General features: G+C 32.1%; 2 protein-coding genes and 1 non-coding gene across 3 annotated transcripts; 1 reads left to right on the forward strand and 2 right to left on the reverse strand.

Moving 5' to 3' along the window:
* Positions 1-716: 716 nt before the first annotated feature.
* LOC145010718 (laccase-4-like) lies at positions 717-3632 on the forward strand. Its single transcript, XM_078969231.1, has 4 exons — positions 717-933; positions 1012-1408; positions 1489-2535; positions 3093-3632. Exons 1-4 carry the CDS (start codon positions 841-843, stop codon positions 3221-3223), a joined length of 1668 nt encoding a protein of 555 aa, XP_078825357.1. The 5' UTR covers positions 717-840; the 3' UTR covers positions 3224-3632.
* On the reverse strand, positions 3529-3601 carry TRNAR-CCU (transfer RNA arginine (anticodon CCU)). The gene has a single exon. It is a non-coding gene; the product is annotated as a tRNA-Arg (tRNA).
* Positions 3633-3946: 314 nt separating the features above from the next.
* Positions 3947-7785, reverse strand: LOC145008587 (coronatine-insensitive protein 1-like). Its single transcript, XM_078967174.1, has 3 exons — positions 7016-7785; positions 6042-6513; positions 3947-5003 (listed from the first exon to the last, which is right to left on the reverse strand). Exons 1-3 carry the CDS (start codon positions 7498-7500, stop codon positions 4185-4187), a joined length of 1776 nt encoding a protein of 591 aa, XP_078823300.1. The 5' UTR covers positions 7501-7785; the 3' UTR covers positions 3947-4184.
* Between the last annotated feature and the right edge of the window lie 6084 nt (positions 7786-13869).

Raw genomic sequence — 13869 nt, forward strand, 5'->3', positions numbered from 1 at the left:
CCAAAAACATCCCCTATATTTGCGAAAAAACTCGGCAACAGTATGAAGACGACTGGAGATGGTTTTTTCGAAATTATATAAAGGAATGAACAATTTCATTTTTTCATTAACACCAAATGGAAAGTTGGATGCATGACGTAATTAAAGCGGTTCCATTTGATCGACATTGTCTTTCCTTTTCATTAATTTATATGCCTAATAACAATCGACACAAGTTTATTCTATTGGAAGCAATCATCTTGATCCAGAAGGTCAAAATCTATGGCGTCAAACGAACAAGATGAAGAATACCCATCAATATTAATCACGAAAATCATGTCGCATCTTATAGCTAAATTAACAACCAATTCAATAACATCCAAACATAATTCCAGCATCCGTGGCCACTTACCCTTCTGGATTTCTGCTGTAATTGAAAGCCATCTCTCATCTCGAAGCTCGACACTAACATCCAAACACCACCACCGCCATGATCACCTATCGCCCACCCACCACAGGTCGCTGTCGCGGCATACCCAAATTAAACAATAAACTAGAATTATGAGATGCATGGACTAAGAATTTTGATCCAATTAAGGTGGGAAGTATGTTTTAATAATAGTTTTATTTCAACATCTGTCGTCTCTTGGGCAAATGAAAATGCAAAAATAAAATTCCAAATGGTGCTTATATAATCTTGATCAAATGACGTCCTCCATCTGTACTTTTTGCTCACCTAACATCGTAAAACGACATTACATCACTTAATTTCATTGACATCCTGTATAAAGCCTCCTACGATCGACTCTACAAAGAAACTAGAAAAAGATCGAGCTGAAGCTCGAGTTAGGAAAAAAAAAAATGGCGAGTTGGGTTCAGTCAGTGTTGGTGGTTCTAGCCATGGTCTTGTTTCCGACCACAATTGAGTCTAAGGTTTGGCATTACAAGTTCAATGTAAGCCCGTTTCCTGTTTCTGATATCCAGATCCTTAATTGGTGCACCAAGTAAGTCCCTGTTTATACTAAATTGCAGGTTGTGATGAAGAACATGACTAGGTTGTGTGAAAGTAAACCCATCGTTACTATAAATGGAAAGTTTCCAGGGCCAACTTTATACGCTAGGGAAGACGACAGAGTGATCGTTCGAGTTGTGAACAAGGTGCCACACAACATCACTATACATTGGCATGGAGTCCGGCAACTACGAACAGGGTGGTCCGATGGGCCGGCGTATATAACACAGTGTCCGATACAAACAAACCAAAGCTATCTCTACAAGTTTAATGTCACCGGACAAAGGGGTACGCTTCTTTGGCATGCACATATCACATGGCTAAGAGCCACCGTACACGGTGCTATCGTCATTTTACCTAAACACGGCGTTCCTTACCCTTTCCCTAAGCCCGATCATGAAAAAATCATCGTGCTAGGTAAGAACTGAACCTAATTCTACATCTTGAGCGATTTTGAAAACTAAAAACGATGGTTAATTTGTATTGGTTTTTGGTAGGAGAATGGTGGAAATCCGATGCCGATGATGTTATGAACCAGTGGGTTCAAACGGGTATGCCGCCTAATGTATCGGATGCACACACCATCAACGGCTATCCGGGGCCAACTCCTGGTTGTAGTTCTTCTGGATTCACGTTGCATGTTGAAGCTGGAAAGACATACTTGTTACGTATAATCAACGCTGCATTGAATGAAGATGTGTTTTTCAAGATCGCAAAGCATGAATTTACAGTTGTTGAAGTTGACGCATGTTACGTGAAGCCATTCAAAACGGATACCATATACACCGCTCCAGGTCAAACCACAAACGTCCTTTTGACCGCCGATCAAAAATCCGGCAAGTACTTGATGGCCATCTCCCCTTTCATGGACACCATTGTGGCGGTTGACAACCAAACCGCTATAGCCACCCTACGCTACAAAACCACCAAACCCTACACACCGCTTACCCTCACCACCCTTCCGGCGACAAATGCTACTCCGGCCACCAACTCCTTCATTGAGTCTCTTAGAAGTTTGAATTCCCCAAAATACCCTGCTCTTGTCCCTCTGAAAATCGACCACTCTTTATTCTTTGTTGTTGGTGTTGGAGTCGACCCATGTTCCACTTGTGTTAATGGAAGCAGAGTTGTGGCGGGCATCAATAATGTTACCTTTGTGATGCCGGACACAGCTCTCCTTCAAGCACATTACTTTAACACAAGTGGTGTTTTCACCGATGATTTTCCTGGAAATCCGGTGACACCTTATAACTATACTGGCAGTGGGCCCACGAATATACAAACGACTAATGGTACAAAAGTTTATAGGTTAGCGTATAATTCTACTGTTCAAGTTGTGATTCAAGGTAATGGGATTATAGCACCCGAAAGCCATCCGATACATCTTCATGGGTTCAACTTCTTCGTGGTGGCAAAGGGGTTAGGGAACTATGATCCAGTGAATGATCCAAAGAAATTCAATTTAGTCGATCCCGTTGAGAGAAACACCCTCACCGTACCTACTGCCGGATGGATTGTTATAAGATTTAAGGCTGATAATCCAGGTAAATATCAAAACTTAAAAACTTACAATTCAACATGATACTTTAAGACACATTTTAGCTAGGTTTTAATTTTTACGGAAAATGACTTACGAGCTCAACGAAGTTTCCAAACCGTTCAAAAACCCCCCATAATGTTGTCTTTTAAAAAACCCAACGAACTTAACATTTTGTCTAAAAAGACTAACTAGGGTACACTTTCCTGAAAGTCAAATAAAAGAACTAGATGACTTGGCTTATTACCGTATCGGGAAAATGACTTGTTAGACCAACGAAGTTTCCAAAACGTTTAAAAAACTCAAATTATGTTTTGTCTGTTCAAAAAAACTCCAACGAACTTAAACAAAACAAATTGGGATTTTGTTGAACGGTTTAGAACTTTGTTGGACTTTTTAGACAGAAGGTTAAGTTCGTTTAGTTTTTTTAAACAGACAAAACATGATTGAGTTTTTTTGAATGATTTGGAAACTTCGTTGGAGTTTTAAGTCATTTTTCCCTAATTTTTAATATTAATTGTGGTATATGGTAGAAGTAAATTATGGTTTTACCCTTCGTTGTAGGTGTGTGGTTTTTGCATTGTCATCTCGAGGTGCACACGACATGGGGTCTTAAGATGGCGTTTTTGGTGGATAATGGTAATGGGCCAAATGAGTCGATTATCCCGCCACCAAAGGATCTTCCCACATGTTAGGAAATTGTATTCCCTTGAGAAACTGTGACAATTCATGTGATTATGAATACAAAATTTATTCAAGTGTAGAGTGTGAGGTCTTGATACAAACAATTTGGCACGTGAAAGGAGAAGAATAAAGATGGAACTCATAATTTTGTGATCTTAGTGGTTGATTCCATGTTTTCGAAACTTGTTTTGGTGTGTGAGAATTGCTTTCTAGGTGTTTGTTGTTGATTTGAAGAAACCGCATGTAATTTATATAATTGTATAAGGGGTTAAATACAAAATTTCTGGAGACAAATAAAATAGCAAAATTGAAAAAACGCGCCAGGTAGGGGTCGAACCTACGACTTTCTGCTTAGGAAACAGACGCTCTATCCACTGAGCTACAGGCGCCTTGTTGTTATCTTTAGAATACAAAAGAGAATTAACTAATTTTTGAATTCTCACACTGCTTTTTTTTTTTTTTTTTTTTTTTTTTTTTTTTTTAGCTTCCATCTTCAAAAGAAACAATAAATATCCTTATATGCACATATTCAAATACAAAATGATCAAAATCATAAGTTCATAACAAACCATAATTTCATAATACCATCCTCATTCTCTCTCATCAACTTCTCACACAACATATAAATATAACCATTCTCTCTCATCAACTTCTCACACAACATATAAATGTAACCATCTCTTTGAAAATTCTAACACTACTATTTTTTCGGCGTCCATCTTCAAAAGCAATAATTAACTAATTTGGGATCATATATTCATATTCATGGCAAAGAACAAGATATGGCCAGAAAGGATTTACACATCGTGTTATTCTTTACACTATTTATTTACAACGCCTAATAACTTTACACTCCTTATAAGCACATATTCAATACCAAATTACCAACCCATAATTTCATAATACCATGCTCATTCTCTCTCATCAACTTCTCACACAACATAAAAACAAAACGAATATATCAAATACACATCATCTTCTTCCATTAATCTTCCTTTTATATATCTCTCTAAATGGAATAACAGAAGGAGGGCAATCTGTTCTTGATCCAGCAAAAGAATAATACGCAAGAACATGAGCAGGATGATCCACCACTTTATCTTCCCCACAATTCACCCTTCTAGAAGGAATTATCTCAATATTCCAAAAAGGTCTCGCCATAGCCAAAAAATCACACCCATTCTGCGACCCTCTATACCCTTGAACCCAAAGATACCTAAGCGATTTCAACTCCAAAACAGCATTCGCAAGTGCATGTTCACTAAAACAACACCCTCGCACTTCAAGCTTCTGTAAACTAGGGCACCCTTTCGAAAACCCTAAAAGCCCTTTATCAGATTCACCAACATACCCTAACAACATCCATCGAACATGTTGACTGTATTGACCGATGTAAGTCAAACCCTCATCGGTCAACCCTCCCGGCCTGAGATACAGAGCGAATCGTTTGAGTTTACGGCAGCCGCTAAGTAGAGATCGAACACCCTTGTCGAGGGGTAAATCGGTAATTACGTCTTCTCCGTCGAGCAAGACGAGACGGAAGTCGGAGAGGTTTGTTAAGTGGAGGCCCATGGATTCGAGGGCGGCGTTTGTGATGTCGGAGACGTAAACGGCGATGTATTCGAGGAGTAGACAGCCTTTGGCTATAGCTGTTAAGCCTCTTTGAGATACGACGCCTTCTTCGTATTCCATTTCTTGTTCATCTGCTCCTCGTTCCACTCTTAATCGTTTTATTTTTTTGCATGAATTTGCGAGAACTTCAAGTCCCCTGTCTCCAATCACTGTTCTTGTCTGTTTATCAACATAAAACACAAGTTAAATAAATACATCTCAAGAGAAAATACAACATTTTACTCTTTATGTTATTGATTTTACTCCACGAGATTGCGTTATTTTGTGTTTTTATTGAGAAGGGTATTTTAATTTTAAATACATAACAAAATAGTCAAATTTTACAAATTTTCATGGAAAGGTAGATCTTTTCGGGATAAGTCACAAAACCAAGAACAAAAGAAAAGTAGAAAACTAATGTTATTGAATTTATTGCTTTTTATTGTGCTTTTGTTGAAGGTATGTTTAAATAAATGGCAAAATAGAAGATTTTATTGATTTTCTTGAAAAATTTACAGTTTTTAACGACAAAAACAAAGACGAAAAGACCCTTTTTTTTTTTTTTTTTTTTTTTTCAATTGCATCATTACCAAGAAACCGAAGTTATTGATCTTTGATACGTGACGTTTTTAGAATATTCTAGAATGACTTCTATTTTTTTGTTTCTATGATCAATGTTAAAATTAAAAAATCTATTTTTTTACTGTTATAAATGTCAAAATTAAAAGAAAGAGATTAAAAATATATTAATAGAGTAGGAAAATGGAATAAAGAAAAAGATATTCAATTTCTCTTCTAGATTATATTAAAATTTAAAACACCAAGCATCAATTTTGGTCCACAAGATTGCTTTTATTTTGTGCTTTTGTTACTTAAGAAGTGTATTTTACATACACGACAAAATAAATAGTCAATTTTACTAATTTGCTTGAAAAGTTACCATCTGTATGCAACTTTTAATGTTGGGTCCTTTCAAAAGAAAACGTCCCAATTCATGGACAACTCAACACCAAGAAAGTTATGCTATCGATTTTAGTCCACAAGATCACTTTATTTTGTGTTTTTGTTGAAGGGTTTTCTAAATACATGACAAAGTAGTCACAACTTTATTAATTATCTTGAAAAAGTTACCATCTTTGTCGTGACTCTCAAGTTGGGTCTTTTCAAGAAAAATAAAAAACAAACACGAAAACGAAAAGGATTTTAGTTTTTAATTACCTCAAGAACTTCAAGATTGGGACAACGTTGGAGCAAGAGACAATGATCCTCTGTGTCAAGAAGAGCATAAAGGAGATCAAGTTTCTTGAGCCTTGATGCAAAGGGAAACACAATTGGCATTTCAGAACTACTCATGTAATTTAGACCCAAACGACATAATCTTGGAGGGTATGCCACGTCACCATACCCTCCTGCTTGATCATTAAAGCAACCCCCACCAAACTCTTGTAGTGAAACAGCTGCCCGAAAGAAGCCAACAAGATCCAAGATCTCACAATCCCCAATTTTGACTGAAACCAGAGACTTGCATTTTGTAGCTATGAGTTCAAGATCTTTAAAGTTTACTTGTGAAAGATCTGTCATGTAAAAGTTTAATGTCTCAAGCATTGTGTTGTTCAAAGCAAGCTCATGTAGCCACTCTCCATCTTTTTCTGTTACTTGGCTCTCTTCAAGAAACAAGGTTTTCAAGTTCCTGCAATAATTTCAGGGGTATTTTAGACATTTGACAATTAGTCTGAAACTCTCTTAAGCTTACTCTATATATATGTTTTGTCGAATGCTGTGGTTTTGATGGATGACAGAAGTATTATATATATAACACATCGATATTTTGTCTTTTAAGAGAAAGTTTTCTAATTACAAGCATCATAATTAAATAGCAAGTATTCAAAACTTCAACCAACTCGATGTTGACATTAAATGCAATAACAAGTAACAACTGCTACACAAAGAAAGTTTCGAATAATCCAAATGAAATTGTTAAAAAACAATATATCAGAAGACAGATACTACACAATAATCATGACATGGGCTTGTGCAAATGATCCACATATACATAATAAAAAACATTTAGTATTTGAAAAGATAATGATCAGATTAAGCAGATTGGGGGAGAAAAAAGAAGATGAAATCGCATGATAAGATTGAAACTGAAATTATTATGCACAAGAGCAAAAGTTTGAAAGATAAGATACCTGCAAGAACGTGAAATATGCAACAGTCCATCGGTGGAAAAGCCAGAGCACTTATCAAGCTTAAGAACCTGAAGAACATGGCCACGAGCTCTTGCGAGTACCTCAAGATCGTCGTCTGTCACAATCATCCGTCTAAAGTGCACAGCCTTTAAGCATCTGAAAGATCTCGCAAATTCCTCAACCCATGGCGTCACAAACCCGCCCCAATCCTCCGGGATCAAGTTATACATGGCGGCGCGTGGTTTCCCTTTTAACTTCAACGATTCCAGATACGGGAACCTCCGCCATAGCTGCTCCGGCGTTGACGAGTAACACAACGCTATTGTAACGTGCTTCCGAGTCTGCGCATCTAACTCGTACCATCTCCGGCACACCAAGGAGACTGATTGCCGATCACGGGAGTCGTGTATGTAAGGAATCACGCATTCGAAAACGACGTCCGACATGCCGTGAATCCTGTGGAAGTTGTAACTCCGATCTTCCATGATTAGATTCGAAACACACAGTGATGAAGCTTCGTTTACCTCAAGATTTTCAACTACATGATTGAATTAAAATAAAACAAGTTGATGAATGAGATGTAATAGTCGATATTCATGGAGACAATAAAGAAATATCGGTTTAATAAATACAAATTGGGGATGATTGAGATCCACGAATCATCAACTGGAGAGATCGTTGGAGTGAGTGTGGGTGATGGAGGTGTTAAATGTTAATTGGGGAGAGACAAGTGGTTAGAGAGAGAAACCTTTTTTACTCTTTTGCCAAAAACTAAAGTGGATAGAGAGAGAAACTTTTTTTTCACAGACAACTATCAATCTTTAAAAAAGGTTAATGTTGTTTGTAGATAAGAATTTGAAATATTTATTTTTGCTTGTTACTAAAAAGGTTAATGTGTTATTTATTTTTTATTTTTTTGAAAAGCTGAATATCAATAAATAAATAAAGTTAGAAAGTACAAACTAGAAAGGAAAACACGGTAAAACAGAAAATAAGGATTATAGCCAAAGACTACGTTTTAAAATAGTATCCGAAATGTTATGATTCGTAGTGAGTAGGGTAGGCAATGTTAAACCTTAAATGGTTGTTTGTTAACGATTATATATATATATATATATATATATATATATATATATATATATATATATATATATATATATATATATATATATATATATATATATAGATAAAACTGCAAAAATGGTCCCTGTGGTTTCTCATTTTATGTGATTACGGTCAAAACGTTTGAAAAGTTACAGGTTTTGTCCTTTTCAACAAGTTTTGTTGTGGTTTTGATCCCTCATCCGTTAAGATCCTTAAAATGACAATTTTACCCTCAGGGATCATTTTCACAGTTTTGTCTTTTACTATGCTATAAGGACCATTTTTGCATATATTTTTTTTATTTTAATAAAGTATTATATATTAGTAGATATTTTTTTTAATATATAATATTATATATTATTAAATATTTTTTTATTGCATTATTAATTTATTTTAGTTGATTTAAAAAAAAATTATTGGAATAATTTTTTTTTATTAAATATTATATATCAATACATATAGTTTTTAATATATAATATTTACATCATAATAAATATTATATTATTGGATTATTAATTTTTTTTTAGTTAATTTTTGTAAATTTTAATTATTTTTTTATTGTATTATTACTTTTAATTTATTATTTTCTTCATATATTAAATGTAGTTTTATTGGATAATTAATTTATTTTAGTTAATTATTTTTTTTTTTAATTTTTCTATCAAAGTAATTCTTTTTTATTGAATTATTATATATCAGTATATATAGTTTTTAATATATAATATTTATATCATAATAAATATTATACTATGGGATTATTACATATTACAAAACATTATTTTATTGGATTATTAATTTCTTTTAGTTGATTCTTTTTATAATTTCTTTTTGTTAGAGCAATTCTTTTTTATTAAATTATTATATATCAACAAATATTATTTTTAATATATAATATTGACATCATAATAAATAATACATTATTGGATTATTAATTTTTGTAATTTGTTTTTTCGAATTATTAATTTATTGAAATATTACTTTTAATTTATTACTTTTTTAATATAAATATTATCTTATTGGATTATTATTTTATTTTGAATGTATACTATTAATTTTTTTAATTTTATTAGTTTCACCATAAAGTAGTCGAAATACGTAAAAGTGTCACTTATCATCGTAAAAAATTAGCAGGATCTAGGGTTGTTCAGTATTTGGATAAAACCAAATTGTCCAATTGGACCATTTGGATTGGACTATTTTGTTCGGATATTTGGATTTTTGGATTGGTTTTCGACAAAACCGAATTATTATTCTGGATTTCGGATTGATTATGGTTTATAAAATAAGAATCGAATAGTCCAAAAAAAACGAATAACATTTTATTATTTATTTATTTTTAATATATATCTATAAGTATTTATTAATTTTGTAATTTATTTTTTGAAATATGTTCAAAAAGTTTCACCTAATAAAATATATTAATATGCATTTTCTCTCAAAAGTTTTTTATCTATAAAATATTAAAATATAATATAGCTTCTTAATAGTTGTTTATAAATTTAAAATCGTAACTAAATAATTTGTTTTTGCTTCTTGTGTGTAAAATTCAGTAATGTTATAATTATGTCATTTTAAAATGTTTTAGTTTTTAAAAACCGAATTATAAAAACCGATCCAACCGAATTGTAATTGGATCGGATCGGATCTGATTTGAATTTAGTTTGGACTATTCGGATCCATGTTTTGAAAACCGAAATCGATTTGGATTCACTTGATTGGATTGAATCAAACCGATCCATCCAAACGAACACCCCTAGCAGTATCACCTCCAAACACCTTCATCAGAGGTTCAATAGATACCATACCCTATTCCACCTAGCGTTGTTGGTAGCTACCTGCGATAACCTCTTCATAATCCATTGGAATACTTCATATCTCACATAATGCGTAACAAACCCCGATAACATTCATAAGTAGTGGTGGTGATAGAGTGATGGTGGTGGTATTTTCCCAATGGTTTCTCATTGTAAGCTAGATTACATGAAAGTGTTCGACAACGATCATAACGATTTCGATGATAAGAGACGATGATTTTGCGTATCCCATGACTTTGTGGTGGAACCAATAAAATTAACAAGAACTATTACTATAATCTGATAAAATAATATTTAGTATATGAAGAAAATAATAAATTAAAAGTAATAATCCAATAAAAAATAATTAAAAAAAAGAAATTATAAAAATTAACTAAAAGATAATAATAATCCAATAATATAATATTTATTATGATATAAATATTAAATATTAAAAACTATGTGTATTGATATATAATAATTCAATAAAAAATAATTACTTCGACAATTTTTTTTTAAAAAGCATTAACTAAAATAAATTAATAATCCAATAAAACAATATTTAGTATATGAAGAAAATAATAAATTAAAACAAAATAATCCAATAAAAATAATTTAAAAAAAATAAAAAAAATTAACTAAAAGAAATTAATAATCCAATAATATAATATTAATTATCATATAAATATTATATATTAAAAACTATACGTATTGATATATAATAACTCAATAAAAAAAATTAGTCTAACAAAAAAATTAAAAAAAATCAACTATAATAAATTAATAATCCAATAAAACAATACTTATTAATATATAATATTATATATTAAAAATAATATCCATTAATATATAATACTTCAATAAAATAAAAAAGAATTTATGCAAAAATGGTCCTTATGGTATGGTGAAAGACAAAACTGCGAAAATGGTCCCTGAGGGTAAAATTGTCATTTTAAAAAAGTTAACAACCAACCAGTTAAACTTAACGGGTGAGGGACCAAAACCACAATAAAACTTGTTGAAAAGGACCAAATCTGCAACTTTTCATACGCTTGGACCATAACCACAAAAAATAAGAAACCACAGGGACCATTTTGCAATTTTGTCTTTTATATATATATATATATATATATATATATATATATATATATATATATATATATACATATATATATATATATATATATATATATATATATATATATATATATATATATATATATATATATAAGGTGTCATGTCAATTACAAACATTAAAGTCTTAACAAGCTTTTTAGAACCATGATTACAACTAAAAATGAAAAAAAAAAAAAAAAATTAATTTGACATAATATGATACTTAAATATGAGCTTACCGGTAATAATATAGGAAAGGGAAAGGTCATCCCAAATTCAGCAAATGAAGACGAGGACAAGGATGAAAGTGGAGATGACCTCAGGTGAGCCCAAGTAGCATCTATATATATATATATATATATATATATATATATATATATATATATATATATATATATATATATATATATATATATATATATATATATATATATATATATATATATATATATTATAAATCAAGCATTTTTTCTTGAACCTCGTGCATTTGAAACTTCCAAGACCATTTTTTCTTGAACCTCATGCACTTGAAACTCCCAAGACATTTCAACTTATACAAATTAATTTACGATTAAGTGAAATATTATGATCTGTAACTCTTAAAACTCTTCAAATCATGCTATTTAAATGATGAGTTAAATGAAATATTTAGCCTATATAAGAAATCTCTAGATTATATATTGAATATATGTCAACACAAAATGATAGATTATATTTGTAGGGTTTGAAGAGTTATATGAGTAGTTCCAAGGATGTAAGAAACAATTATAACTTTTCCAAATATAAATTCATGTAAACTCAAATTGGATGCATGTAAAGTTTTAGATATTAACCAATGTTCATGTCACACCCCCAAACCAAGGATGGCGGAAACGTCTGGGGGTGGAGGACTTCATGTACAGTATCACAACAACGTATATAATAGTGCTCAAAGTAAAAACAACCACCATATATATAATTGCAAAAGTTACACCAAAGTATATGTTTATATGTTTCAAAAGCAATTACATTATGATGACAAAATAAATTGTTGACGGTTTAGCGTCCCATCCTCAAAGCGATGAAGTTTTCCTGTTTCACTGATTTCCTGAGAATACAAGTAGTTTTAAAAAGTGTCAACACAAAGGTTGGTGAGTTCATAAGAGTTTTGTTTGAAGTAGAACCCGTTTTTTTCCTTGTAAAATCGATAGAGTTTGATTTCCAGAAAATCCAATATTTTCTTAGTTAAGTGTGATTAGAAATAATCCTACATGATGCATTAATGAACCCTAGAGTAACCCGTAGAGTTCCTCTATAATCGTCCAGCGTATAAAAGTTATATAAAGGGTTAAATGAGATAAAACGTTGAATATAGTGGGTCTGCCCTAGGTCCACAACCCAACGAGGAACAGGAGATGAGGCGGGCACCACCAATTCTAGGCCAATCAAGACTAAATTCTTATATGACTCAAACATATACGCTCAGCGACTATAGTTGAAGTCTAACAATTCTAGAGGAAGTATAGTTTTAATATCATAATAACTTTGTATAGAGACCCGACACTTTGCATTTGTACCCATAGAGATAAAAGGTGATTTTAAATCGACATAAAACTCATTTAGGTTTTAAAAATAAAATCCCGTAAACTTATGGATTGTTCCCTATGTGAGCCGTTATAATCATACTATGACTATGTGAACCTGCCACGACGTTCTCAGTGTCGCGAAAAATAAAATGACATTTGTCACCCGTAGACCTACAGGTCCAACTGTAGCTAGCAGCAAGGTGTGGGGTGTCAATCCCAATATAGATCTATATACAAGTATCACGTTCTCCCTCAAGGAGATTCTGATTATAACTACCAGGAATTATATCCCGCACTCGGACGTACGGGGAGAGAGAGAGAGAGAGAGAGAAAAATAGAGAAACTCACAATATAGGATAACAAGTTTACGTGAAATGTGTGTGAATATAAATATTTCTTGTATGAATGTACCCTTCTTGTACGAGTGCGTAGAGTGATGTATCATAAACTATACCTATTATAGTTTATCTAAAATGTATGTAATGTGTATGAATTCTTTTATGGAAATGTATTAGTGATGTGAATTTATCAACTATACTTCTTATAGTTTAATATACATGTTCTAAAATGAATGAATAATATTTAATATGAATGACTTAGTTTCAGTTCATAATGATAAACTAGCAAGGAAACACATTCAAATATTAGAACTTATGATTATACACTTTGCTCAACATAATACAAAGTGTTATGATATTTACATGCTGTTGGCAAAATTTAGCAATTCTGCCCTGTTTTGGAAAAATCATAGAAAAATCATACGAAGTCGAAAACTAGATCCGTAAATTCTGAGAGTTCACAAAATGTGTCTAGTTTGCTCATAATTTTTATCACAATTTATAATGACCTCTAACTTGGGTGAAAAAGTCCATAATCACAGACTGGTCCGGATTGTTGTTTGAAATGATAGGCAGTTTTGTAAAAATCACCATAAATTGTAGAAAAATCGTATGGAGATGTGCAAGTAGCCATTTTAAATCTAAAAACTTGAACTATTTGCACCTTGTACAGTTTTGAAAACAAAAATGTTTAAGATGCCCAAAACAGTCCATGAATGGAGTTGAACGTTTCTGATGAAGGCTGTTAGAAAAATTTAGATATGTTCTTAGTGTTTTAACTTGTATTCCCCCCCTGAAAACTTGAGAAAACATGAAAATGTAGGGGTATGAACTCACCTTGAGTGATTTCAGTAGATGATTGTTGAAGAAGAGAAGTGTTCAACCCAAGAACATTTGAAGAATCACTTGAAGATTCGAAGCTCTAACGTTAATATGAT

The sequence above is a fragment of the Lactuca saligna genome, chromosome 8, assembly GCF_052625555.1.
Source record: "Lactuca saligna cultivar CGN05327 chromosome 8, ASM5262555v1, whole genome shotgun sequence".
NCBI classification, from domain to species: Eukaryota; Viridiplantae; Streptophyta; class Magnoliopsida; order Asterales; family Asteraceae; genus Lactuca; species Lactuca saligna.

Coding starts and splice junctions, on each gene's coding strand:
- LOC145010718 (XM_078969231.1), top strand. CDS start 841: ATGGCGAGTTGGGTTCAGTCAGTGTTGGTGGTTCTAGCCATGGTCTTG. Junction 934..1,011: donor TTTGGCATTACAAGTTCAAT/GTAAGCCCGTTT, acceptor ACTAAATTGCAG/GTTGTGATGAAGAACATGAC. Junction 1,409..1,488: donor TGAAAAAATCATCGTGCTAG/GTAAGAACTGAA, acceptor GGTTTTTGGTAG/GAGAATGGTGGAAATCCGAT.
- LOC145008587 (XM_078967174.1), bottom strand. CDS start 7,500: ATGGAAGATCGGAGTTACAACTTCCACAGGATTCACGGCATGTCGGAC. Junction 6,514..7,015: donor CATATTTCACGTTCTTGCAG/GTATCTTATCTT, acceptor AAATTATTGCAG/GAACTTGAAAACCTTGTTTC. Junction 5,004..6,041: donor CCAATCTTGAAGTTCTTGAG/GTAATTAAAAAC, acceptor GTTGATAAACAG/ACAAGAACAGTGATTGGAGA.